Source organism: Podarcis raffonei, chromosome 6 (assembly GCF_027172205.1).
Source record: "Podarcis raffonei isolate rPodRaf1 chromosome 6, rPodRaf1.pri, whole genome shotgun sequence".
Classification (NCBI taxonomy): Eukaryota; Metazoa; Chordata; class Lepidosauria; order Squamata; family Lacertidae; genus Podarcis; species Podarcis raffonei.
In genome coordinates, this window is record NC_070607.1 from 95,947,734 (window position 1) to 95,971,674 (window position 23,941).

The window sequence follows — 23,941 nt, forward strand, 5'->3', positions numbered from 1 at the left end:
TTACATTCTATAAATCTCACTTTTTATTGTTTTCAAATAGCATAAAAATTGTTTACCGTCATACTCTTAAGTAGACCCACTGAATTTAATGGACCTGAGTAACTTTTCTGTTGATTTAAATGGGTCTATTGTGAGTATGCTTTTGTTGGATACCAACCTTGATGTTTCAGAATTTCACATATGTGTTTTTCTGATGTACTGTAGTCATTTTGTTTTGGGTGGTTATTTGTTGCAATTGTTATGAGTTCGAGGCTGCCTGACTCCTCTAACTTCCTGGCTCCAGTGTTAGAATATAATCCATGCTTTGGGGTGTTAAACTGGGTGCCAGACCCATTCTAATCCCTGGGCCCAACAAGTGTTAAAATACAAGCCAGGCTGTAGTTCTGTGTTCAGGTGATGAGCCATTAAGCGAACAAAAGAGAGGGGACTCTGTGCTAGATGGCAAATGGGTGGGGGCCCTTCTCCAGCTCTTAGTTAGGACAAAGCTGGAGTTTGATGTGGCCCAGAACTCCAGCTGCAGACTGGAAAGCCAGAGAGGCAGAGCACAATGTTTGATTTCTGCTGAATCCAAGGCTGTGGCTATGAGATTTAAAAAAGACCCTTTTGTAATGTTGGTGCTATGAAGCTCAGGTTGTAAATAAGTGTAAAGGAACCGTATCTCATAGCGGCACCATAGTCTCTGCTGTGCCTCATTCCCAAAAGGAAGCATAAACCCTGGTTTAAGTGCCTGGAAACCCTGGAATCTCTCATCACCCTGAGATTGAGGTGGCGTGCAACAGTCTTGCATGGAGATTGATACGAAATATGTACAAATTGTATTATGTACAGAAGTAGCTAATCAACCTTATTTGTTTTTGTTATAAAGCTACCTAGCTTTTGTACACAGCCATTTGTTTAAAACAATTTGCAAGCCTGCACAGCTTGGAAATCTTAAGCAAAAACAGCGCCCCTCCCTTCCAAATCATTTACTGCAAATCAAGGTTGTTGGTTTTTTGTTTTTGCTTAATAGCTTTGAAAATGATACAAAAATGACACATTCAGCATTTAATATATGTTGTTCTGTTTCCCCCCCTTCAGCTCATCAAGTTAAAGAACACAGTCTTGGCAAAATGTTCTACACGCAGCTGCTTATGAATAACCGTGGGCCTTTGGCCAAGATATGGTTGGCTGCTCACTGGGATAAGAAACTCAAAAAATCTCATATATTTGAATGCAATTTAGAGAAGACTATTGAAAATATTCTCTGCCCAAAGGTTTGATCCTCACTGAGATGTCTCATAAAAATCTGCTGTAGAAATGTCCCTAAGGTTTTACCCATCGTTATGGGGTATTTGTCACTGCACCCTTTGTTGATTACTAAAATATAAAAAGAACAATAAAAAGGGTAGGAAGACAGTTACTTCTTGGGACACCTCAGAAGGTGAAATTTTCTCGTTACCTGGGAGTTACCTGGTTTGTAGCATTCTAAAGGAGTACATTTTGAATCCCCGCGACGGGTTGGGCTCCCGTTGCTCGGTCCCTGCTCCCGCCAACCTAGCAGTTCAAAAGCACATCAAAGTGCAAGTAGATAAATAGGTACCAATCCAGCGGGAAGGTAAACGGCATTTCTGTGCATTGCTCTGGTTCGCCAGAAGCGGCTTAGTCATGCTGGCCACATGACCCGGAAGCTGTACGCCGGCTCCCTCGGTCAATAAAGTGAGATGAGCGCTGCAACCCCAGAGTCGTCCGCAACTGGACTTAATGGTCAGGGGTCCCTTTATGTTTAAAGGAGTACCATCAACCAGATGCACATTTATTATATTAAGATGTTTGCTCCTGTTTGTAGCAGTCCAAATAGAAGATACTGCCTTTCACCTGTGGTGAGGTGTGCAAATATTCTTGGACCACATCTTCCTTCATCCCTGAACATTGGCAGTTCTTATAGGAGTTGTAGTTCAAAACAACTAGAGGGCATAATGTTGGCATCCTGTTGGCTGCCTCTATCATTCCTGTCAACTTGTTACATCTGTTTACTGTTTTTCCATTATTGTTGTTCTTTTAAAATAGCTACAAGACTTATCTAACTAGTTAATTACTGAGATGCAACAGAAGCTTAAAGTGTTTAGGGCTTGTTGAGAAAACGGACAACAAAGGGCAGACATAATAGCAGTTCGTAAAATTAAGCATGGTGAGGGAAAAATAAAGATAATTTTTCCTCTTATCCCATGATTCTTGAACTCGAGGGAATCCAGTGCTACTGATTGGCAGTGGATTCAGGATAGACAAAAGAAGAGGGTAATCCATATTGCAAAGCATAATTCATATATCAAAATCATAGCCGCAGAATGTAATCATGGCCACTAGCTTAAAAAGGTAAGGGACCCCTGACCGTTAGGTCCAGTCATGGCCAACTCTGGGGTTGTGGCGCTCATCTCACTTTATTGGCCGAGGGAGCCGGCGTACAGCTTCCGGGTCATGTGGCCAGCATGACTAAGCCGCTTCTGGCGAAGCAGAGCAGCGCACGGAAATGCCGTTTACCTTCCCTCCGGAGCGGTACCTATTTATCTACTTGCACTTTGATGTGCTTTCAAACTGCTAGGTTGGCAGGAGCAGGGACCGAGCAACGGGAGCTCACCCCGTTGCGGGGATTCGAACCGCTCACCTTCTGATTGGTTTAGCCCACAGCGCCATCCACGTCCCTGGCCACTAGCTTAGATGGCTTTAAAAGTGGGGTGGAGGGAGAGGGTAGTGAAATTCATGGTGAATATGTCTGTCAGTGACTGAACCAAGGTAGTTCAGAAGCAATATGTCATTGAATACCAGTTTCTGGGGGTCGGGTGGGAGAACTATTCCTCTTCATGTCCTGTTTTATGGGCTTCCCAGAAGCATCTGGGGGACCCCTGTAAGAAGCAAGATGCTGAACTAAATTAACTTTGGTCAGATTCAGCAGGTCTCTTATGTTCCTATTTATCGTGTTCTTTCCCACAAACATCAGTATTAAATAATGTAAACATTTCTTCCAAGTTTAAACTTGCCCTGCGAACCTCAGGACACCTCTTGTTAGGAGTGGTGCGGATCTACCACAGGAAAACCAAGTACCTCTTGTCCGACTGCAATGAAGCTCTACTTAAAATGCAGTCAGCCTTTCGTCCAGGTATGCTTGCATCCACTGTTCACCTGGGGTTTCTTATGCATTACTACATACCGGGGGAGCAGTTAGATTTCTTTGCGTCCTCTAGCAAATTATATCTTTTTGTGGACTCCAAAAGGTATTAGTAACTTGGCTATTCATAGCTGTTCTTTCAGAACAAGGAATGGTCTGCAGCACCAATTATCCGTGGGTGTTGCAGTTCAAGTAAGACTAGAAGATTAGAAAGAATTTTTATATTGATGATGCAGGTTACAGTCCCATACTCAGTAAGCCCCATTGAACTGAAATGGACTTACCTCTGAGTTATAAGATTGTTCTCTAACTGGCCACTTATCCACTGAAAACCACTGGAGAGCCTGCTGAAGATTATTGACATGAATGACAGTTAAGTTTCATCCCAGTCTGGAGATTCCTTGTACAACTGGAGCTTTCAGTGTTCACCTGCATTTTCATATTCAGTAGAATGGATTGTTCCTCTTATGCTTTTTCTTAATTAATGCTTATCAATCCTTTGTTAACTTGAATAGGAAATGACACACAAATGTGAATGACACTGCCCCAGCTTTGTTTTTAGCATATTTTATGCCCTTGGGACACGGGTGGCGCTTTGGGTTAAACCACAGAGCCTAGGACCTGCCAATCAGAAGGTCTGTAGTTCGAATCCCCGCAATGGGGTGAGCGCCTGTTGCTCGGTCCCTGCTCCTGCCAACCTAGCAGTTCGAAAGCACATCAAAGTGCAAGTAGATAAATAGGTACCGCTCCGGCGAGAAGGTAAACGGCGTTTCCTTGCGCTGCTCTGGTTCGCCAGAAGCAGCTTAGTCATGCTGGCCACATGACCTGGAAGCTGTACGCCGGCTCCCTCGGCCAATAAAGCGAGATGAGCGCCGCAACCCCAGAGTCGGCCACGACTGGACCTAATGGTCAGGGGTCCCTTTACCTTTACCTTTATGCCCTTGGACAATTACTTGTACCTTTATATCCTGCAGGATACATATATAATAAATACAATTTCAGCATACCACAATTAATCCTGTGCTGTATCTCTCTTTAGGACTTGTTGATCTCCCAGAAGGGAACTCAGAATTGAATTATGATGCCATCACATTGCCTGAAGTATTTCATGATTTTGACACACAACTCCCTGAGGTGAAGTACGTGCTTTTCAGTTTGCTTATTTTTTGAAGCTTCCTTGGGATGTATCTACAGTTGGCAGTTTTTCACATGGATGACTCATCCTCATATGAGAAAGATGTGGCTCCACGATTGTTTCCAAATATCTGTCACTTTGTGCATTTTGCATGATTTATCTGGACAGGAGAATTTTTTTTTTTTTTAGTAAGCATGATTATTACTGCCAGAGCAATACACTGGAGCAGTCCAATATCACTATGTTCATAATATGTGTATTATAGAAACCCCCCCAATGAATGAAAATAGTAATAAAAGCAGTGCTGCATTTACTGAGTGTTTTTCTCCTGGAGTGCTGTGACAAAAAGTCAGTGTTACATTTATGATTGTCAGTGTTATGTTTTCCAGTAGTACCTTAAAGACCAACTAAGTTAGTTCTTGGTATGAGCTTCAGAAGAAGTGTGCATGCACACGAAAGCTCATACCAAGAACTAACTTAGTTGGTCTTTAAGGTGCTACTGGAAGAAAAAAAAAATTTTGTTTTGACTATGGCAGACCAACACGGCTACCTTTCTGTAACTAGTGTTATGTTTATGATTGCAAATTGTAGTTCATAACAGCTGGAGGGCACTAGGTTGGCAAAGTCTGTGGTAAGGGTACGAACAGGGGCGTCTTACCCATAGAGGCTAGGGCGCGGGGCGCCAAGTTCTGGAGGGCGCCAGGGAAGAGGCAGAGGCTCGACGCTACTCCTCCCGGCATCAGCTCGCCGCCCTCGCCAGCCTCTGCCATACTGCGCCGAAGCAGCGCCGCTCCCGGAGCCTCTGTCTGCCATGGCCACCGTGGCACGAAGCTGCCAGCTGAGCCGGAAGGCGCCACATCCAGCCTCTGCCTCTTCTCTGCCGGAGGAGCCGCCCTCCAGCTGCTGCCCGCCTCCTCCAGCCCCGCCGGCAGCGCCGTCCTCCCTAAAAAAAAGTCGGCAACTCTGGGAAACGGGCTTTGCACCACAGCGCCGGATATGCTTAAGACGGCCCTAGATACAAATAATATAATATATAAAATCTTAGTTCATTGGATGTTAGGAGTCATAAGCAAAATATGCCCCTGTTATATAACACACACAAGCACACTTTTCAGTTGAATCCCTTCTTTCCAGATAAAGTCACATTTTTCTCCTTAGGGCCATTGATGTTGCTGAACATTTTACACTGAACCAGAGCAGAGCTGAGGACATCACTTTGCTGGAAGAGGATTATAGACGGGATCTACTTCTCCATGGTGGTAGTTTTGGTGTGGCGACTGTTCTTCAAAAGTCAGAATATGAATGCTCACTTGTTTTTTTTTTTTATAATAATTTTTTATTACAGATTTTTATAACAACACAAACATATATCAAATACATAAACAAACAAAAAACACAATCAAAACAAAAAACATGTACCATTTCATATCTTAGTTTCTTACACCTTTCTTCCCCGACTTCCTCATGCCTCCCTTCTCTGTATTCCAAGTTCTTATCAATTACTCAGCAAATCTTCCCTTATTTTAATAAAAATTCAAGCTAATCTTCCTTATTCTCCTTGTCTTAACCATTACTAATAGTAACCATTTACTTTCCAATCCAACATCATTCTAACTCTCATTAATTTTGTAGTATTTCTTTAAATAGTCCTTAAACTTTTTCCAATCTTCTTGCGCTGCTTCTCTTCCCTGGTTTCGGATTCTGCTCGTCATTTCTGCCAAACCCATGTAGTCTATCACCTTCATCTGCCATTCTTCCAGTGTGGGTAGATCTTGCGTCTTCCAGTACTTCGCAATGAGTATTCTAGCTGCTGTTGTAGCATACATAAAGAAAGTTGTATCTGTCTTTAACACCCCTTGGCCGACAATACCCAAGAGAAAGGCCTCTGGTTTCTTGGTGAAAGTATATTTAAATACCTTTTTAAGTTCATTATAGATCATTTCCCAGAATGCCTTAATCTTCGGGCACGTCCACCAAAGGTGAAAGAATGTACCTTCCTTTTCTTTACATTTCCAACATTTATTGTCAGGCAAATGGTAAATCTTTGCAAGCTTGACTGGGGTTATGTACCACCTATAGATCATTTTCATAATATTTTCTCTTAAGGCATTACATGCCGTAAATTTCATCCCGGTGGTCCACAACTTTTCCCAATCAGCAAACAAAATATTATGACCAATGTCCTGAGCCCATTTAATCATAGCTGATTTAACCGTTTCATCTTGTGTATTCCATTTCAGCAGCAGATTATACATTTTTGACAAATTCTTAGTACTTGGTTCTAACAATTCTGTCTCCAATTTTGATTTTTCCACCTGGAAGCCAATTTTACTGTCCATTTTAAACACTTCATTTATTTGATGATGATAATGCATTTATTTGATGATGATAATGCAACCAATCTCTCACCTTCCCTTTTAATTTCTCAAAACTCTGCAATCTCAATTTGTCCCCTTCCTTTTCCAAGATTTCCCAGTATCTTGGCCACTTAGACTCCATATTAGACTTTTTAACAGCCTTTGCTTCCATTGGCGATAGCCACCTTGGAGTTTTGTTTTCCAGCAAGTCTTTATATCTGGCCCAGACATTTAATAGTGCTTTTCTGACAATATGGTTTTTAAAACTTTTATGTGCTTTAACCTTGTCATACCACAGGTATGCATGCCACCCAAAAATATTGTTAAAACCTTCCAAATCCAAAATGTCTGTGTTTTCAAGAAGCAGCCATTCTTTCAGCCAGCAGAAAGCTGCCGCTTCGTAGTACAGTTTGAAGTCTGGCAGGGCAAACCCCCCTCTTTCCTTTGAATCCGTTAATATCTTAAATTTAATTCTGGGCTTTTTGCCCTGCCAGACAAATTTAGATATGTCTTTTTGCCACTTCTTGAAACAGTCCATTTTATCCATTATTTGCAATGCTTGAAACAAAAACAACATTCTTGGCAATACATTCATTTTTATGACTGCAATTCTACCTAACAAGGAAAGCTTTAAATTTGACCAAATCTCCAAGTCTTTTTTCACTTCTGTCCAAGTTTTTTCATAATTATCTTTAAATAAATTCACATTCTTAGCTGTCATGTTTATACCCAAGTATTTCACTTTTTTAACCACAGTCAACCCTGTCTCATTCTGAAACCTTTCTTTTTCAACCTGTGTTAGATTTTTCTCCAATACCTTTGTTTTTAACTTATTCACTTTAAATCCTGCCAATTGACCAAACTCTTGGATTATTTCCAAAACTCTTTTCGTGCTAGCTTCTGGCTCTTGCAATGTAAGTACTAGGTCATCTGCAAATGCTCTCAGTTTGTATTGTTTAGCTCCGACCTGAATCCCTTTAACCAACTGGTCCCTCCTAATCATATTAAGCAAAACCTCCAGGACCGATATAAAAAGTAATGGGGAGATAGGGCACCCCTGTCGTGTCCCTTTTTCAATCTTGAACTCTTCTGTAACCACATTATTTACAATTAATTTTGCTTTCTGTTCAGAATAAATTGCACCTATACCATTCTCAAACCCTTGGCCTACCCCCATCCCCCGGAGGTTCTTCAACATAAAGCTCCAAGAAATGTTGTCAAAGGCTTTCTCGGCGTCCACAAATATCAAAACAGCCTTAGTATTTATGTTCACTTCCAACTTCTCCAAAATGTCAATTATATTCCTTACATTGTCCGACAAATGCCTTTTCGGGAGAAAGCCCGCTTGGTCCCCATGAATCTCCTCCATCAAAACTCTTTTCAGTCTCTTTGCGAAAACATCAGCAAAGATTTTGTAATCCACATTTAGTAACGAGATGGGTCGGTAGTTCTTAAGTTGGGTCTTTTCAGTCTCTGTCTTTGGTATAAGTGTAATGTAGGCCTCTCTCCACGTATCGGGTGCCTTCCTCCCCTCCATGATCTCGTTGCAGACTTCCTTCAAAGGTTGTATGAGCCCTTCCTTCAAAACTTTGTAATATTTGGAAGTCAGTCCATCCGGTCCAGGTGATTTGCCCAACGTCATGTTTTGAATGGCATCTTCTATTTCCTGTGCTGATATCTCCTGGTTCAAAATTGTCTTACTTTCCTGCGAAATCTTTTTCAGCCCATTTTTCTCGAGGAATTGTTGTATATCTGTTTCTTTTTGCGGCCCTTGTGTGTAAAGTTGTCTAAAGTAGTTCTGAAAACAGTTCCTGATTTCAGCTGGGTTACTTATATTCTTTCCTTCCACTTCTATGTTTGTTACCGTGTTGAGTTTTTGTCTCTTCTTTATTTGCCAAGCCAATAGCTTGCCACATTTGTCAGCAGATTCAAAAGTCTTTTGTCTCATTTGCTTAATTTTCCACTCTAATTCTTGATTCGTCAGTTCCATATATTGTGTTTGATAAAATTTGATTTCTCTTAAAATCTCTTGTGATTTTGGCTTCAATCTTAGTTTCTTTTCCCCTTCTTTTATCTTTTCCAGAATTTTTTCCTTCCTCTCATTTTGTTTTCTTTTCTTTAATGTATTTTGTTGTATCAGAAACCCTCTCATCACGGCTTTGCTTGCGTCCCATACTATTCTTTTTTCTACTTTAGTCCTTAGATTGATTTCAAAGTAGTCTTTCAAAGTTTTTTGGGCCTTCTTGCAAATCTCCTCATCTCTAAGTAAGGTGTCATTCATTCTCCATCTGAAGGAGCCAGTTGTTGTTTGCCTCATCACCATCTTTACTGCATTATGGTCGGAGAAAGTTTTTGGGCAGATTTCCACTCTCTTTATGTTCTGCGCCATACTGCTAGTCACCCAAATTTGGTCGATCCTTGTCCATGTCATCTTGGCTTCAGAAAAGAAGGTTCCCTCTCTTTCTAATGGGTGTTTTGTTCTCCAGATGTCTATCAAATCCATATTGTCAGTCATTTCAAAAAAGGTCTTTGGTAGTCTTCCATCTTTTGTTACTACCTGTCTTTGTGCTTTGTCCATATTTGTTGAAACCACTCCATTCATGTCTCCCATCATAATTAGATTATAATCCATGTAGTCCATCAAAGTCTCATGCAACTTCTTGAAAAATTCAGCTTTCCCTTCATTTGGCGCATAAACTCCCACTATCAGATACTTTTCTCCTTGAAATTGGATTTCAATTGCCAAATATCTTCCTTGGTCGTCTTTGAAGATTTGTTTCGGTTGCAGCTTTTCCTTTGCATAAATCACTACTCCTCTCTTTTTTACTCTGTCTGAAGATATAAATTCTTGACCCAGTCTTTTATTTATTAATAATTTCCTATGTGCTCTTGTCACATGGGTCTCTTGTAAGCAAATCAAGTCCAATTGGTCTTTCTTTAGAGCATGAAATATATTTTTCCTTTTTCTGGGAATGTTCAAACCGTTACAATTCCAGGTTAGAAGTTGCAGAGCCATGATGGGGTTATTTACTCTTTCCTCCTACAGCTCCCAATTTTTGTTCCTCGTTTGTCGGTGGTTCCGTGTCCGTATCTAGTGAAGGATGCCCTTGCCCTGGAAACGTCTCTTTCTGTAGGTCTTCTTCGTGTTCTCCTAAGAACTTGTCTTTATCACTCACTGTCTTTATTCTTCTTTTCTTCCCCTTGTATTTAAAAGACAAGCCTTGGGGAAACTCCCACCTGAATTGAATGTAGTTCCTTTTCAGCAGTATCACCAGGTCCTTGTAGTGTCCTCTTGCGTCCAAAATGCTTTTGGGAATATCTTTAAAAATCTCAATGTGAAAATCTTCAATTCGAAGGGTTGTTTGGTAATGCAGGTTCAGTATTTTGTCCCGTTCCTCCTTTGATCTCAGAGTTATTAAACAATCTCTGGGTCTGTTCTTCCTCTGCCTTGCTCCCAGTCTAAATGCACTTTCTATCTTAAATTCTTCTTTGTCCAGCTCCTGCTTCCAAAAGTCAGAGAATTCTTTTGTCAAATAGTCCACCAGGTTGTCTTCTTCCTTTTCCGGCACAAGTCTGATCCTTAAGTTCCTCTCCTTGCGTTGCATATCCTGCATAGAAAGTGCCAGTTCATATTCATCTAGTTTCTTGAACACTGGTGGAAACTTTCCCTCAGCAGCAGTTGCAATTTCTTTAGCTTCCTCAGCTATCTTTCTTGTTGTAGATGATTCTTCCAATAATTTCCCAATTGCTTCTGCATTTGAGTTCACTTTATTCCCAAGGTCAGTTATACTTTTTGTATTTGAATCAATTTTCCCAGAGATTTCTTCAATTTTCTTATTTGTTTCAGCAACTTGTACTTTGGTTTCTGCACCTTGCTTTTTTAATTCCTCTAAAGAGTCATTTATCTTCTCCAATACCTTAGCAAAGGATTCTTCTGAAGACATTATTTTCACTTTTGCCTTTGGAATAACTGTAGTTCCAGGGGCTCCTGATACAGAAGCCCTTCTTTGCATAAAAGATTCAACTTTGTATTGTCTGCCAGATCTCAAGGTTGTTTCTTGTAAATCCTCTTTCTTGTGAGATTTCTCTTTACCATCTGCCATAACAAAGTCTTTTACTCAAGGTCATTCCCACACTCTTGAGCTGTCAGACAAAAGTTCTCAAATTTTAAGCTCCACTTGTTGCTGAAACAATGTATAAGTCCTCTAGAGGGCGTACAGTCAGTTCTTTACTTTCAAGTTAGTCCCCCACTCTCCAGAAGATAAACAAAGTTCTTTTCTATTGTTCTTTCTCTTTCTAAAAAATCCAAGTCAATAATGTCCTGCAAGTAGCTTTGCTGTGCAACAAAATAAATGTTTCAGGTTGAGAGTAGCCAAAGTCAGTTAAAGATACTTTTTTACCTTCTTATATCAACAATCCTTAGCCGGTGCCTTTTCTCCGGCAGTCCGATCCCCAGGTACAGGAGCAGCGATGAATAGCTCAATTTCTTTTAAAATGGCAGGAAAACACTTTAAAATCTTCTTCCCCCCCCCTCCTGCCTTCGGGGAGGGAGTTCTTTACTTGGTGATGGATTTATTAGTTCCCACCACTCTCCTTTCAGACAGTTACAGCTGAAATGCCTTTCGCTTTGATCTTGCTACAGAACGGAAAGCAGACTTCCTTTTTGGTGCTTGTCCGTCTCGGTATCCAATTTCTTTAATTTTAGTGCCCAATTATATCTTAGCAGTCAATCCTACTCACGGATAGATGTTCCTTTTAGTCCAAATTCACTGGAAGAAGTCAGCGCTCTCCGCTAATGGCGACGCGGCTTCGCTTCGCAGGCTGGGTGAAGACGACTCTCAGCACCGCTCCACACACCCTCCGCTGATCCGCAGCCTTTAAAAAGGCTATTTCACAGCGTCGGGGGGGCGCAAAGGTGCCCGCCGAGTCTCCAGTTCACAGGCTACGCGCCTGTGATTTTTGGGGGTCCCCGCTCCGCCGTAGCTGACGGGACCCGAACCTACGAAGCAGATCTCTCCCGGAGCTCCGGGAGAAATCCGCCATTAAGCGCTGGCGCTAACCGGAAGTCCATGAATGCTCACTTGGTTGGGGCGTAGTACTGATAACGCCAAGGTTGCAGGTTCGATCCCCATGTGGGACATCCCTGCATTTCAGGGGGTTGGACTAGATGATCCTCAGGGCCCCTTCTAACTATACAACTCTATGATTCTGTGTTAGGTTCTAATAGGCCCATTTGCAATATAAAGGCCTTATCTAGAATCACCTTTGCTGATGACTGGAAATTATGAACTGAGTACCACACCAAAGAATGGATCTGCTTTTTAATCAGGCAGCCTGCATGCCTTTTGCACTAAAGAATTATATCAACTTGAGCAGGAGGCAAATTTCTGCTTGGCTGATTTTAGCCTTTGATATTGATGAAAATCCCACTCAGATTTTGTACACCTTCAGAGAGAAGATGCCACTGCCACTAATGGCAGCATCTCATCCAGAACAAATAGTGATTTTCATTCTAACCGCAGCACAGGGGAGAATCTTCCTCTGCCTTTACTGTAGTCCTGATTTCCCCAGACCCATGCCTGGTACAGGGGCATAGCCAGGATTTTTTTTAACAGGGGCAGGACTTTGTTAAGGGGGACAGAACCAATGTGATTGGTCAGTTAGTTAAGTATTTCTATTGTTTTACTTGGATGGGGGTGGGCAGTTGCCATTCTGCCTCCCTCTTGGCTACGCTCATGGCATGGTATTTTTAAAATGAAAATAGAATGCCAGATATGTGATTGTGCATTTCACATCTTGTTTTAGGCCCTCAATGTGTTTAATATATGGTGATGATTCAGTCTTAACTTTCAGAGGTTACATGTAGGTTTAATTCTTTTTTTTCTTCTTTTTTGCATTTGATTGATTTCTTTTCAAAACTGTTTTATTTTTTAAAAGATGTTTTAAAGAAAATTATTGGGAAATTAAGGTCAATATTAACCTTAAAATGTTGATTTTTATGCCATATGTCTTGTGTGTATCTGTATCCATATTTATATGCACTTGAAACCACACACTCGCTTGCAGGGGAGAGGGAGAAGTTACTACTAGCCCTTCATATGTGCTTTTTCAGGTGAAGAAATTGAAATGCCGAGGCAGCAAAGCTTTCTCAATGACAGCATATTGGCTAGTTCTGGTGGCCTCTTGACTGATCACAGTTTTTTGAGCTTCACTGAAGACAAAACTGCATTTGCTGAAGATGCCAATTCATTCAAGTATGATGGGTTTGGAGATGAAGGAACTGCAGGTGATATGATTGGTACGTATGAACAAAATCCAATAGGCACAAGTAACTGGGAGCGTTTCCTGAATTTCCCACCCTGAAAGGAAATTAACGTGACTTAAGCATGAGCCACTGGCCAGTCCTGCACTTCAGAAATTATGATCTGACATTTCTACACTACCTCCTAAATATGGGGCAGTTAACAATATAAAGGCAACCCCCCCCCCGTAAAATTATACAGTGGTACCTCGGGTTAAGTACTTAATTCGTTCTGGAGGTCTGTACTTAACCTGAAACTGTTCTTAACCTGAAGCACCACTTTAGCTAATGGGGCTTCCTGCTGCTGCCGCGCCGCCGAAGCACGATTTGTGTTCTCATCCTGAAGCAAAGTTCTTAACCTGAATCACTATTTCTGGGTTAGTGGAGGCTGTAACCTGAAGTGTATGTAACCTGAAGCGTATGTAACCCGAGGTACCACTGTACATTATAAAAGATTTTGAATACATGTATGTACTTAGTAAAATACAGAATGGACTTATGAATGTGTGGGTTTAGGGTGTGGTGAACACATCTTTGTGTGAGGGGGTGATACCTGCTGCATTTAATTAGGTAATCGCTGGGGTGGGGGGTGGCTAATGCCTTTTTGCCCGCCTTCCCTGCTTTGTTGAAATCTTTTTCCAGGGTGGCTAGTGGTAGATTACCCTGCAGGAGGAGGAACCATTCTAGCTGGAAATAGGAGTTGGTGCCTGGTGTTATCCAGCCTGCCTGCTTCCTTGCTTTCCTGGAATCTTTCTCCCAGATAAGCCCTAACACAGCTGTCTGGTAAATCCCCACACCCACCCCAATGTATAAAGTAATAAAGGTAAAGGTACCCCTGCCCGTACGGGCCAGTCTTGACAGACTCTGGGGTTGTGCGCCCATCTCACTCAAGAGGCCGGGGGCCAGCGCTGTCCGGAGACACTTCCGGGTCACGTGGCCAGCGTGACAAAGCTGCTCTGGCAAGCCAGAGCCGCACACGGAAACGCCGTTTACCTTCCCGCTAGTAAGCGGTCCCTATTTATCTACTTGCACCTGAGGGTGCTTTCGAACTGCTAGGTTGGCAGGCGCTGGGACCGAGCAACGGGAGCGCACCCCGCCGCGGGGATTCGAACTGCCGACCTTTCAATTGGCAAGCCCTAGGCGCTGAGGCTTTTACCCACAGCGCCACCCGCGTCCCATGTATAAAGTAATAGAATCTTGTAAACCAATTGTTAAGTCCATTTTCCCTTAAGATGCTGTTCTTGGAGATGAGCCGAATGACCACGTTCTTACGGACCTCAACATGGAGGAAGAATTTTCTTTACTCCAAGAGCTTCCAACTGATAATACAGCAGGTGAGTTATTTCCAGAGATGGCTCTGTGAGTCTAACAGCAAAAACAACAACGTGGTTGTTGGATGAACAGGTTTTTTTGTGGCATCTTCTTCTTTGGCGATCACTTGCAGCTGAGTAAGATTGTCTTCCGTGAACATGGTCTTAACAGTGAGTCCATAAGTGAGTCCGTTATTATGGCATAAGCTCTCATTGACTAGAGTCTTCTTCACCAGATGCATGAAGTGTTGTCATGAGTACATGGCTATAGAGGGAGTAAAAACTGTAAAGAGTGAGATGGAATAGAAATGAAATGCAAATAAAATAAATTAGAGTCTGACAATTTTGTGGAGTACTTGAGAAGCAAAGAGACCATTCACAGTGGCAGTAATGGATGATAACACGCCCTCTCACTGCTAAGTTAATAAACAGCAGTGGTGGGAGAGGAAATCATGAACTTGTTTCAGGCCTAAATGGATAGAATCGCAGTTCTTGATAAGTTCCAATTCAGCAGCCTCTTTTGTAGGAGATGGAGACTTATTTATTTATGCTTATAGACTGCTTTTCAAAGCGTCTTGCAGTAAAAACAATATTCAAAACCACTGCAACATTAAAATACCAGATAATAAAATATTAACAATTAATTATGAAAATTCATCTGAAAATCACAAGGATCACTTAGAGCAGAAGAGTGTTTCAGGCAAAAGTAGAGTGTTTTGGCCAAACAAGTGGAGCAGCAGACCAATAATAGAAAGCAAGAACAACAGAAAACTACGCAGGACAGAAAGTCTGGGTAAATACAGTGGTACCTCAGGTTAAGGACTTAATTCGTTCTGGAGGTCCATTCTTAACCTGAAACTGTTCTTAACCTGAAGCACCACTTTAGCTAATGGGGCCTTCTGCTGCCGCCGGAGCACGATTTGTGTTCTCATCCTGAAGCAAAGTTCTTAACCCGTGGTACTATTTCTGGGTTAGCGGAGTCTGTAACCTGAAGCGTCTGTAACCCAAGGTACCGCTGTAAAGCCATCTTTTACATCCCAGTGAAAAACCTGTTTTCTGTAGGCAGTATGAATTTGTTCTACATGCTAGATGCTGCTACTGAAAAGGACCTGTTTGCAGTCGCACAGGGTTGAGAAATTCAATTCCATGCATTTAGGCTTGAATCAGGATAATGGTTTCCTGTTAATATCTGTTGCAGCTTTTGTGAATGGTCACTTGGTTTATGTCGTAATATCTGCCTTTAAGCTGTCACAAGCTTCTTTATTGTTTTAGAAATTAAACTTGTGCAAGTGAAGTCAGAAAGTCCCTCTGGTCCCCTCTTGCCCTATTTGAGCCAATTGTAAATGCTAATGCAGGCGCATAACATAAATATTGAATGCACATTTTAATTAGCACGGTGTCTGCCCTTAAAAAACAACAACACTAGTGTACATTTTAAATTTTCCTTATAGGGTAAGACTGCAATTTTATACACACTTACCTGGGAGTAATTTCCCACTGAATTGTGATTAGTCATGCATAAGACTGCATTAAGCTTACCTCTTATCTGGTATGTTTTGTTATTGTCCCCAGTATGATATCTGCTTTATACCTGATAGAAGATAAAAATACAGTAATTTTTTTTCCATCTGGTGCTGTTTGGGAGGGTTTATTGATCCTCCACCACCATGCAGTTTGTTGATTACATGCAATAAAATACAAGAATGCTATACAGTATGCAAAACATTAAGTGGCAAGACATTCCTCAAGCACATGTACAAAAATAACTAATTAAAAAAAATATGGAATCCTTCCATATAATGTACCATTCAGCCTTTCATTATTTACCATTGTGGAATAATTCTATACTGGTTATGGGTTGGTGTTTTACAGGCCATCCTTTTTTAAAAAAAATTAATTTTTATTCAAATTTCCAATAACCATTCCATTTATAATTTAACATCCAATTTAACTTATACATCTTTTAGACTTCCATCAGCCTATCTGACAATTTTCATATTTATCACAACTTCTCACATTTCCTAAATTTATGTTGCACTTTAACAATCCTTATTTTATCTTCTCTTTTAAGCGACATTCCTATCTATTCTTTTCACAGAGCTTCCTGAAATCCAACAAGCGTTATTTCCTGATCACACACAGTTTTGATATACTCTGTAAATTTATTCCAGTCCTCAGTGAATCTCTGATCGCGTTGGTTTCGAATTTTTCCCGTTAATTTGTCCATTTCTGCATATTCCATCAGTTTCATTCTCCATTCTTCCCTCGTTGGCATTTCTTCCTGTTTCCATTTTTGGGCCAACAAAATTCTGGCTGCTGTAACTGCATATCTAAATAACTTCACATCTTTCTTTTCAACATCGTTCCCTAATATGCCTAGTAACAATGCTTCTGGTTTCTTAACAAAGGTATATCTCAACATTTTTTTCATCTCATTATAAATCATTTCCCAAAAGCATTTCACTTTCTTACATTCCCACCACATGTGATAAAATGTTCCTTCTTTCTCTTGACATTTCCAACATTTATTACTAACTTTAAACATCTTTCCAAGTTTCACTGGAGTTATATACCATCTATATATCATTTTCATGACATTTTCTTTTATCGTAGTACATGCGGTGAATTTCATTCCCTCTTTCCATAATTTTATCCACTCCTCTAATTGTATGTTATCTTGGTTTTACAGGCCATCCTAGACCTGAGCAGGAAGCAAGAAGTTGCCCAGTTAATGAAACCACCTTGTTGCTCAGTGAGGAAGAAGAATTTGTACTTGAACCACTTGACAATTCAGGTTAGATTGGTTGCATTTTGCTCTTGACTGAAAACATAAAACCTGGGAGTCCTCAACACCACCTCGAATGCCAGCTCTGTCAGCTCAGGCAAGGAAACTGCTGGGCAACTAGGTGGGCAGTAAACTAGCAGAATCCCTAATCTGTCCCGATTACCCAGGAACCCCCACACTAGATCCCCACACAACTGGACAGAAAGCCTGAGAAGAGAGAGATGGGATTTCTATAGGTAAAGGTAATGGGACCCCTGACCATTAGGTCCAGTCGTGGCCGACTCTGGGGTTGCGGCGCTCATCTCGCTTTATTGGCCGAGGGACCCGGCGTACAGCTTCCGGGTCATGTGGCCAGCATGACTAAGCCGCTTCTGGCGAAACAGCAGCGCATGGAAATGCCGTTTACCTTCCTGCCGGAGTGGTACCTATTTATCTACTTGCACTTTGACGTGCTTTCGAACTGCTAGGTTGGCAGGAGCAGGGACTGAGCAATGGGAGCTCACCCCATCGCAGGGATTTGAACCGCCGACCTTCTGATCAGCAAGTCCTAGGCTCTGTGGTTTAACCCACAGCGCCACCCGCATCCCGGGATTTCTATAGACCACAACAACTGCCCCTCCCTGACCTCCCTGACCCCATAGTCTGCCCTGATGCTGCACCATGTGCCCAAGTAGGACAGCTGGATAAGACCAGCTCCAGCCTGCTCTCTCACACACACCAAAGTCTTAGTGAAGCAAACCAGATCAGCCTCCTCATCCACAATCAGATCATGGATGAGGGAGATGTTATTCAGAGCCGTCCTGGTATTAAACAGCAGCAGCCACAGACTAAGGGTTGAGCGATAGGAGAAACACAATTCCCCAGGTTGGGGGGGTGGGCTGGCACATAAAACAGTCACTAACTGCCTTTGCTGTGTGCCTCACCTCCAACACCATCCCTACTCATACCCAGAACCACTGTGATTCCCCGTTCTCCCGAACTCCTCTCCTCCTAGACCACTGTTTCCCAAACCTGGGTCTCCTTCTGCCTTTGGACTACAATTCCCATTATCCCTTGCTAGCTACGGGTGATGGGAGTTGTAGTCCAAAAACAGCTGGAGACCCAGGTTTGGGCAACACTGTCCTAGACACATCTTCTCTCTCTTCCACTCAACAATTAAAATAAACATAAAAACAATTGGGACAAGGCCAGTCCCACAGCAGATGATGTTAAGGGGGGTAGTCTTGCACTTGCTCCAAAGTTACCGCCAAACTAAGGTTGCCATATGTCCAGAATTTCCCAGACATATCCGGAATACTGCTGTGTCTATCAGTGTCGGGGCAGAAATCAGTAAATGTCCAGGAAAATCCGGATGTATGGCAGTCCAGGTTGGCAGTACCGTTTTTCCATTTAAAAAAACTCCAAAATGGCTTTTTATGATTTTGCCAAACAACTTTTCTATCTGGATTTTCTCCGTTTGAAATACGGCAGCGCTACCCCAAAGGCAAAAAACTGATCCTTTGCTACCATATTCCTTGGGTCGACTTGCAATATTTCACTTGTGAATGTGCCTTTTATCTAGTTCTCACAAGGAAACAAAGAAGGAAAAAGAAAAGAAAATTACTTGTTGATTATGTGAATCAGCTAAGCAGAAAAGCTATGCAAAACCAGCTTATGAACTATGAAGACACATTAACTGCATTAGATATTGCACCCCCTACAAGAAGGCTGATGATTTTACAGGACTTGGGGAGTGCGGATAAACTTCTGGGCAGACCTACCCAGACTACAATTAGTGAAGATTTGCAAAAGGTAACAGTTTCTTATTTTAGGGGCTTCCAGACAGTTGAGTAGTCTTTGTGATTTCTTTGCAGGGAGCTAAGATGATGTTGACTATTTAGTGCACATTCATTCTGATGTGTTTGTGGGGAGTTTCCTATGCTTTCCAGGATATTTTCCAATCACTTTCCTTCTTGCAAAAAGTCTGATCTTTGGGGGAAGTGTGTTTGCTGCACAAGACCTCCCAGCAACAGTCAAGTGTAATTTTGCAACCTGAATTTGGCAATTTGTAATTGAATCCCACCTGAAAATCACAACAGTGGAAGAACACCATATATGCTCCTGCATTGTTGCCATATTTGTGTATATATCTTGAAATATTATGTGTTCAGAACTGCTCCATCCAATATATTTTCACAGATTTTAATGTCTGGGGTATTGCAAAGATCACAGAGCAAGTACGAGATTATCAGAATTATCCATATGTTCTGCAGATCCAATGGTCAGCTATTAAAGCTGCTTCAGTTGCTAAGCATTTAAAAACAACAATAAATACCTACTACAACGATACAAATAAAAATAGCTAAACAAAATGGCAGGACTATAGGTCCTGCCCCAGTAAAGGAGGACATATCGCTCTTCAAATTAAGAGCCAGAAGCTTAGGGAAAAGGGGAAAAAATGGTTCCTAAAACTGGCTAAAGGTAGCACTTGGCATTCCTCCCTCTTAGATGTTTGTTAGGTTTCTTTAGTGTGTTCCCAAGTAATCTGATTTGTTCCTGAATTATCTGGTCTTGGAAAGGAAGGTCTCTTGGAAGGTCTACTAGGTGCACTACAGCCTACATCCCAAGGGAATATATTTAATAGTGAGTTAGGCATTTCTAAATATCTACAGAAGCTTTCTTTATCAATGAAAAGGTTAAGCAAGTCAAGAGCTGTCATATTAGTTGTCACTTATTTAATTTTTGATTCATTAATATGAAACTTGAATTCCAGAATTGCAGAGAAAAAATATATATGAATACTGTTTTTACAGCTCTTTGCTAAAAGTCTCAGGTATGGAAGAAAAAGGTTGCAAGAGCTTGCAGTTGAAAGAAGCAAGGAACAAGATGTCCAAGGCAAGATTTTAGAATTATGCCTATTTTCAACTAGTTGTTATAATTCCTCCATCTGTAGTTTTTGGGGCAATGCACCACATTCAGCAAGTGTACCCTAAAAAATAGCATGCTTAAATTCAGAAGGCACAGATCTGTGTTAGCACATATTCCAGTAATGGAAAAGTCAATGGTGGTGTGATTGGACTGGTGCAGTGGTCAAGAAGTTTGATTATCTTATTGCTATTTTGTTGTCAATTCAGAATTGCCAACAGCAGAGATTCCAAAAGCTATGCAAGACACAACTTACCAGTTTGTGTCACAAAGTAGCAGAGAAGAAATGGGAAATAAAGAAATTGTTGAACCTATGGTAAGTACTTTCAGTGCAAAGTCATATTACTGTGCACTTAAGTTTTCCATGGCTCCATGAAAAGCCTGAAACTACTTCCCTTCCAACTAGGGGGTGGGGGAGAGGAGAGAGATTGGGGTCTGTGCTCTACACATCACTCCTTCCCTTTCCCAGAGTAGTCTGGAAAAGACTTTAGCCCTCTTAAAGTCTATCAGCATCATGCAGCTGCACCACACACTGGGAATCTGAAAGCTCAGCCTTGCTCAATGCACTACTGTCAGACAGCCATACTTTTGTAAGGGTCTTGTCTTGGTTCCTTACTGCTTAACAAAATGAGTTTGGGTAGGTACCTCTGGGGTTTTTCCTAAAGTCTGAGATATTAATGATACACCATAACTGGGTGCTTTAGCTGAAATTGCAGTTCATACTATAAAAGTAGTAGTCTTCTTTGGCGATCCCTCGTAGCCGAGTAATATTGTCTTCCATAAACACGGTTTTAACAATGAGTCCGTAAGTGACTGTGGAGGCCAATTCTAGATCCACACGTCCTTCCACAGTGGGGACATTGGTTTCCGGGCGGGAATTGATCACGGTGTGGATTTGCCAATTGTGCCTTCCTCTTAGCGTGTTTCTCCCTTGCGTTCCTGCTTGGCAGGGGGTTGGACTTGATGGCCCTTGTGGTCTCTTCCAACTCTATTATTCTATGAGTTCGAGTGTCTTCAAAGCCCACGACACCTTTGGTAAAGGCTGTTCTCCAACTGGAGCGCTCGCAGGCAAGTGTTTCCCAGTTGTCAGTGTTTATACTACATTTTTTTAGATTTGCCTTGAGAGTGTCTTTGAACCTCTTTTGTTGACCACCAGCATTACGCTTTCCATTTTTAAGTTCGGAATAGAGTAGTTGCTCTGGAAGATGATCATCAGACATCCACACAACATGACCAGTCCAACGAAGTTGATGTTGAAGAATCATTGTAGTGTCATCCTGCAGACTATAATTCCATTGGAAGCTTATTTTCCTCTTTTCGGTTTTCTTCTCTTCCAGTCTCACTCTCTTATTAATGTTTCTTTTTTTGAGTTGTCCTTTTAGGACAGGAAGCCTCCTCCTCATCCCAATACCTAAGCCATGCTGTCATATCCATATTCTGCTGCAAGTGGAGCTAGTGACAGTCCCCCCTCTGTAAGACTACAGTCATAGGTACACTTGCCTTAGAATCATAGAATTGTAGAGTTGGAAAGGGACCCTGAGGATCATTGAGTCAACCACAGCAATGCAGGAATATGCTGCTGTCCCATACAGGGATAAAGCCTGCAACCTTGGTGTTTTCAGAACCATGCTCTAACCAGTTGAGCTAGTAAGTGAACTTAGTGGAGCTGACTTCTGAGTAAACATGTGAGATTGCAGTGTAAAGAAGTCTTGGAGTGGAGCATAGAAAGACTACACATCCAGTTATAAGAGTTTGGATTTGGATTTGATATCCCGCCTTTCACTCCCTTTAAGGAGTCTCAAAGCGGCATTCTCCTTTTCCTTCCTCCCCCACAACAAACACTCTGTGAGGTGAGTCGGGCTGAGAGACTTCAGAGAAGTGTGACTAGCCCAAGGTCACCCAGCAGCTGCATGTGGAAGAGCGGAGACGTGAACCTGGTTCCCCAGATTACGAGACTACCGTTCTTAACGACTACACCACACTGGCTATATTATGGGGAAAACTATGCTTTCAACACAATTGGGGCCTTGTTCTTAGTTGAAATTCTAATAGATCCAGCTGTTTAGTGTCTTCATCTCACATTTAGTCCAAAAAAAAGGAACCATAAAATTCAACACAGAAGCTCTGTCTAGCCTGAAATATTCATCTGCTACTGAGTAATGAACATATGCTCAAAAAGAACATTACTGAGAAGTAAATTTTGTTTGCTAAGAGACTGATCACTCCCCCCCTCCCAAACTTGTAATATCAGGAAAGTGTTGGTGGAGTGTCTGCTGCGTCTGATGGCTCTACCCAAGAGACTTCTGTAAGACTAGAGGTTGAGGGTAAGCAGGTTGTAGTGGAAAAGGTATGTTTTATGATTTGTTCCAAGTTTTATATGTCACCCAATAAATAAGAATGTTTAGGTCTGGTATAACTGGATCCAATGTTATCCACGGACTTTTAGGGTCATTCTTGAGGATATGATTAAGAGCTGCTTTCAGATTTCACATTTGTTGTGAGTCTGGCAACTAGCAGCCATGCAGAGGATTTTCCCCTACCCCGTGCTGTTTTCCCAGTGAAACAAAACAGTAACACACCACCACCACAAACACATTTAAAAAGCTGTAGAATATTAATCAGCCCCAGGCCTGCTGCCTAAAAGAATACCCTCCACAAGAAGGCCAATCTTAGCTCCTATCCTGAGATCCTTCAAGGTCCAAATTAAAAAACCTGACTCTTCAGAAAGGCTAGTGATAAGAGTATCAATCTCTAGCAATTTCAGGGCTGGGAGAGCTGGAGAGCTGTCCCAAGTCAGTTTAGAAAATACTGATCTAGATGGACCTGTGAGCTTGTTTCTGTTCCTGCTGCTATGTTTTATGAGATTTCAGCTGAAAATGTAATACAAATTATAATTGTATTTGCACTGTTGTTTGTTGGTTGATTTTTGCATGTTTAGTGTCTTGGTTTTTGTTGAAAACTTATTTGGTTTAAGCTGGGGTGATGGTCAACTTGTGGCCCGACTCCAACTTCCATCAACCCTGCGGTCAATGGTCATGGAAGATGGGAGCTGTAGTCCAACAACATCTTGAGGTCCACAAGTTGGTCACCCTGGTTTAAACCTTTAAGCCTTAAAGAAAAATAGGATTTTTAAAAAATACTTTAAAAATAAATGTGTAAGTAATAACTGAGACAGCTTTGTCACTTTAAGTGTACTGTACAGTTGTACCAACACTTTTCAGTAGCTAAGATACTAGTCTAACCATATGACCTTGTTTGCAAAATGAACTTGACTGAGTAATTCCTTGGTAAATTTCTGTGAGACCACAAATGTGCAGCAGAATTCCAGGAAAATCTGTTAATTTTTTCACACTTTTAAGGAGCATAATCATTCATCATTTACCCTTTGAGTGGCTGTTATAAGTCCTTGCATTGCTTTATAATGTAGGGAAATGAAGACAATACTCCAGATAATGAAGAAGAAAAAGAAAAGGATAAAAGAGCTGTAGATTTGCTAAATACTTTCCGGGTAAGTTGCTTTTTAAACACATTCAAACATAATGCTGAACCATGGCTTAGTGAGTGCTACGTGAATGGACCTAAGTTCATATGCTGCCGCTTCCTCTCCTCTTCCCACACAGCTGCTAGGAGTGTTTGAGAAGCTTTTACTTTCCTTCGGCTTAACCATGACCTTTTATTTCGTCCAAATTTAAAATTGTAGATTAGCACAGTGCTTAGTTTCAACAAGGCTGCTTCATAACCCATGGTTCAAAGGTAGAACTTTGCTTTTATAAAACACATTGTAGGTGTTAAGCTAGTTTGGAAGAAACAAGCTGTGGTTAAGTGAAAGCAAAAACTTCTTGAATCCTTCTGAACGTGCAGTAGAAGAGGAGGGAACAGGTAGTGTCTGAGCCTAGGAAAAGGCTAGGCTCATTCATGTAGTGCTAAACCATGGTTCACAATTACATATTAACATGGCCACACTATCTGCCAACAAGTTAATAAAAATGCGTGCCAAGTCTAGGTGA

At 41.5% G+C, this 23,941-nt stretch overlaps 1 protein-coding gene across 4 annotated transcripts in view; it reads left to right on the forward strand.

Moving 5' to 3' along the window:
* Positions 1–23,941, forward strand: part of RAD21L1 (RAD21 cohesin complex component like 1) — a 30,252-nt gene that overhangs the window by 2,181 nt on the left and 4,130 nt on the right. For all 4 annotated transcript variants that reach the window (XM_053394618.1, XM_053394620.1, XM_053394619.1 and 1 more), the window contains 12 exons: positions 1,078–1,253; positions 3,004–3,133; positions 4,182–4,281; positions 5,436–5,545; positions 12,747–12,932; positions 14,168–14,269; positions 16,935–17,039; positions 18,592–18,821; positions 19,823–19,904; positions 20,144–20,250; positions 22,186–22,281; positions 23,362–23,442. In XM_053394618.1, the coding sequence (XP_053250593.1) occupies positions 1,110–1,253; positions 3,004–3,133; positions 4,182–4,281; positions 5,436–5,545; positions 12,747–12,932; positions 14,168–14,269; positions 16,935–17,039; positions 18,592–18,821; positions 19,823–19,904; positions 20,144–20,250; positions 22,186–22,281; positions 23,362–23,442 (1,473 nt within the window). In that variant the 5' untranslated portion in view covers positions 1,078–1,109. The remainder of the gene's footprint in view (positions 1–1,077; positions 1,254–3,003; positions 3,134–4,181; positions 4,282–5,435; positions 5,546–12,746; positions 12,933–14,167; positions 14,270–16,934; positions 17,040–18,591; positions 18,822–19,822; positions 19,905–20,143; positions 20,251–22,185; positions 22,282–23,361; positions 23,443–23,941) is intronic.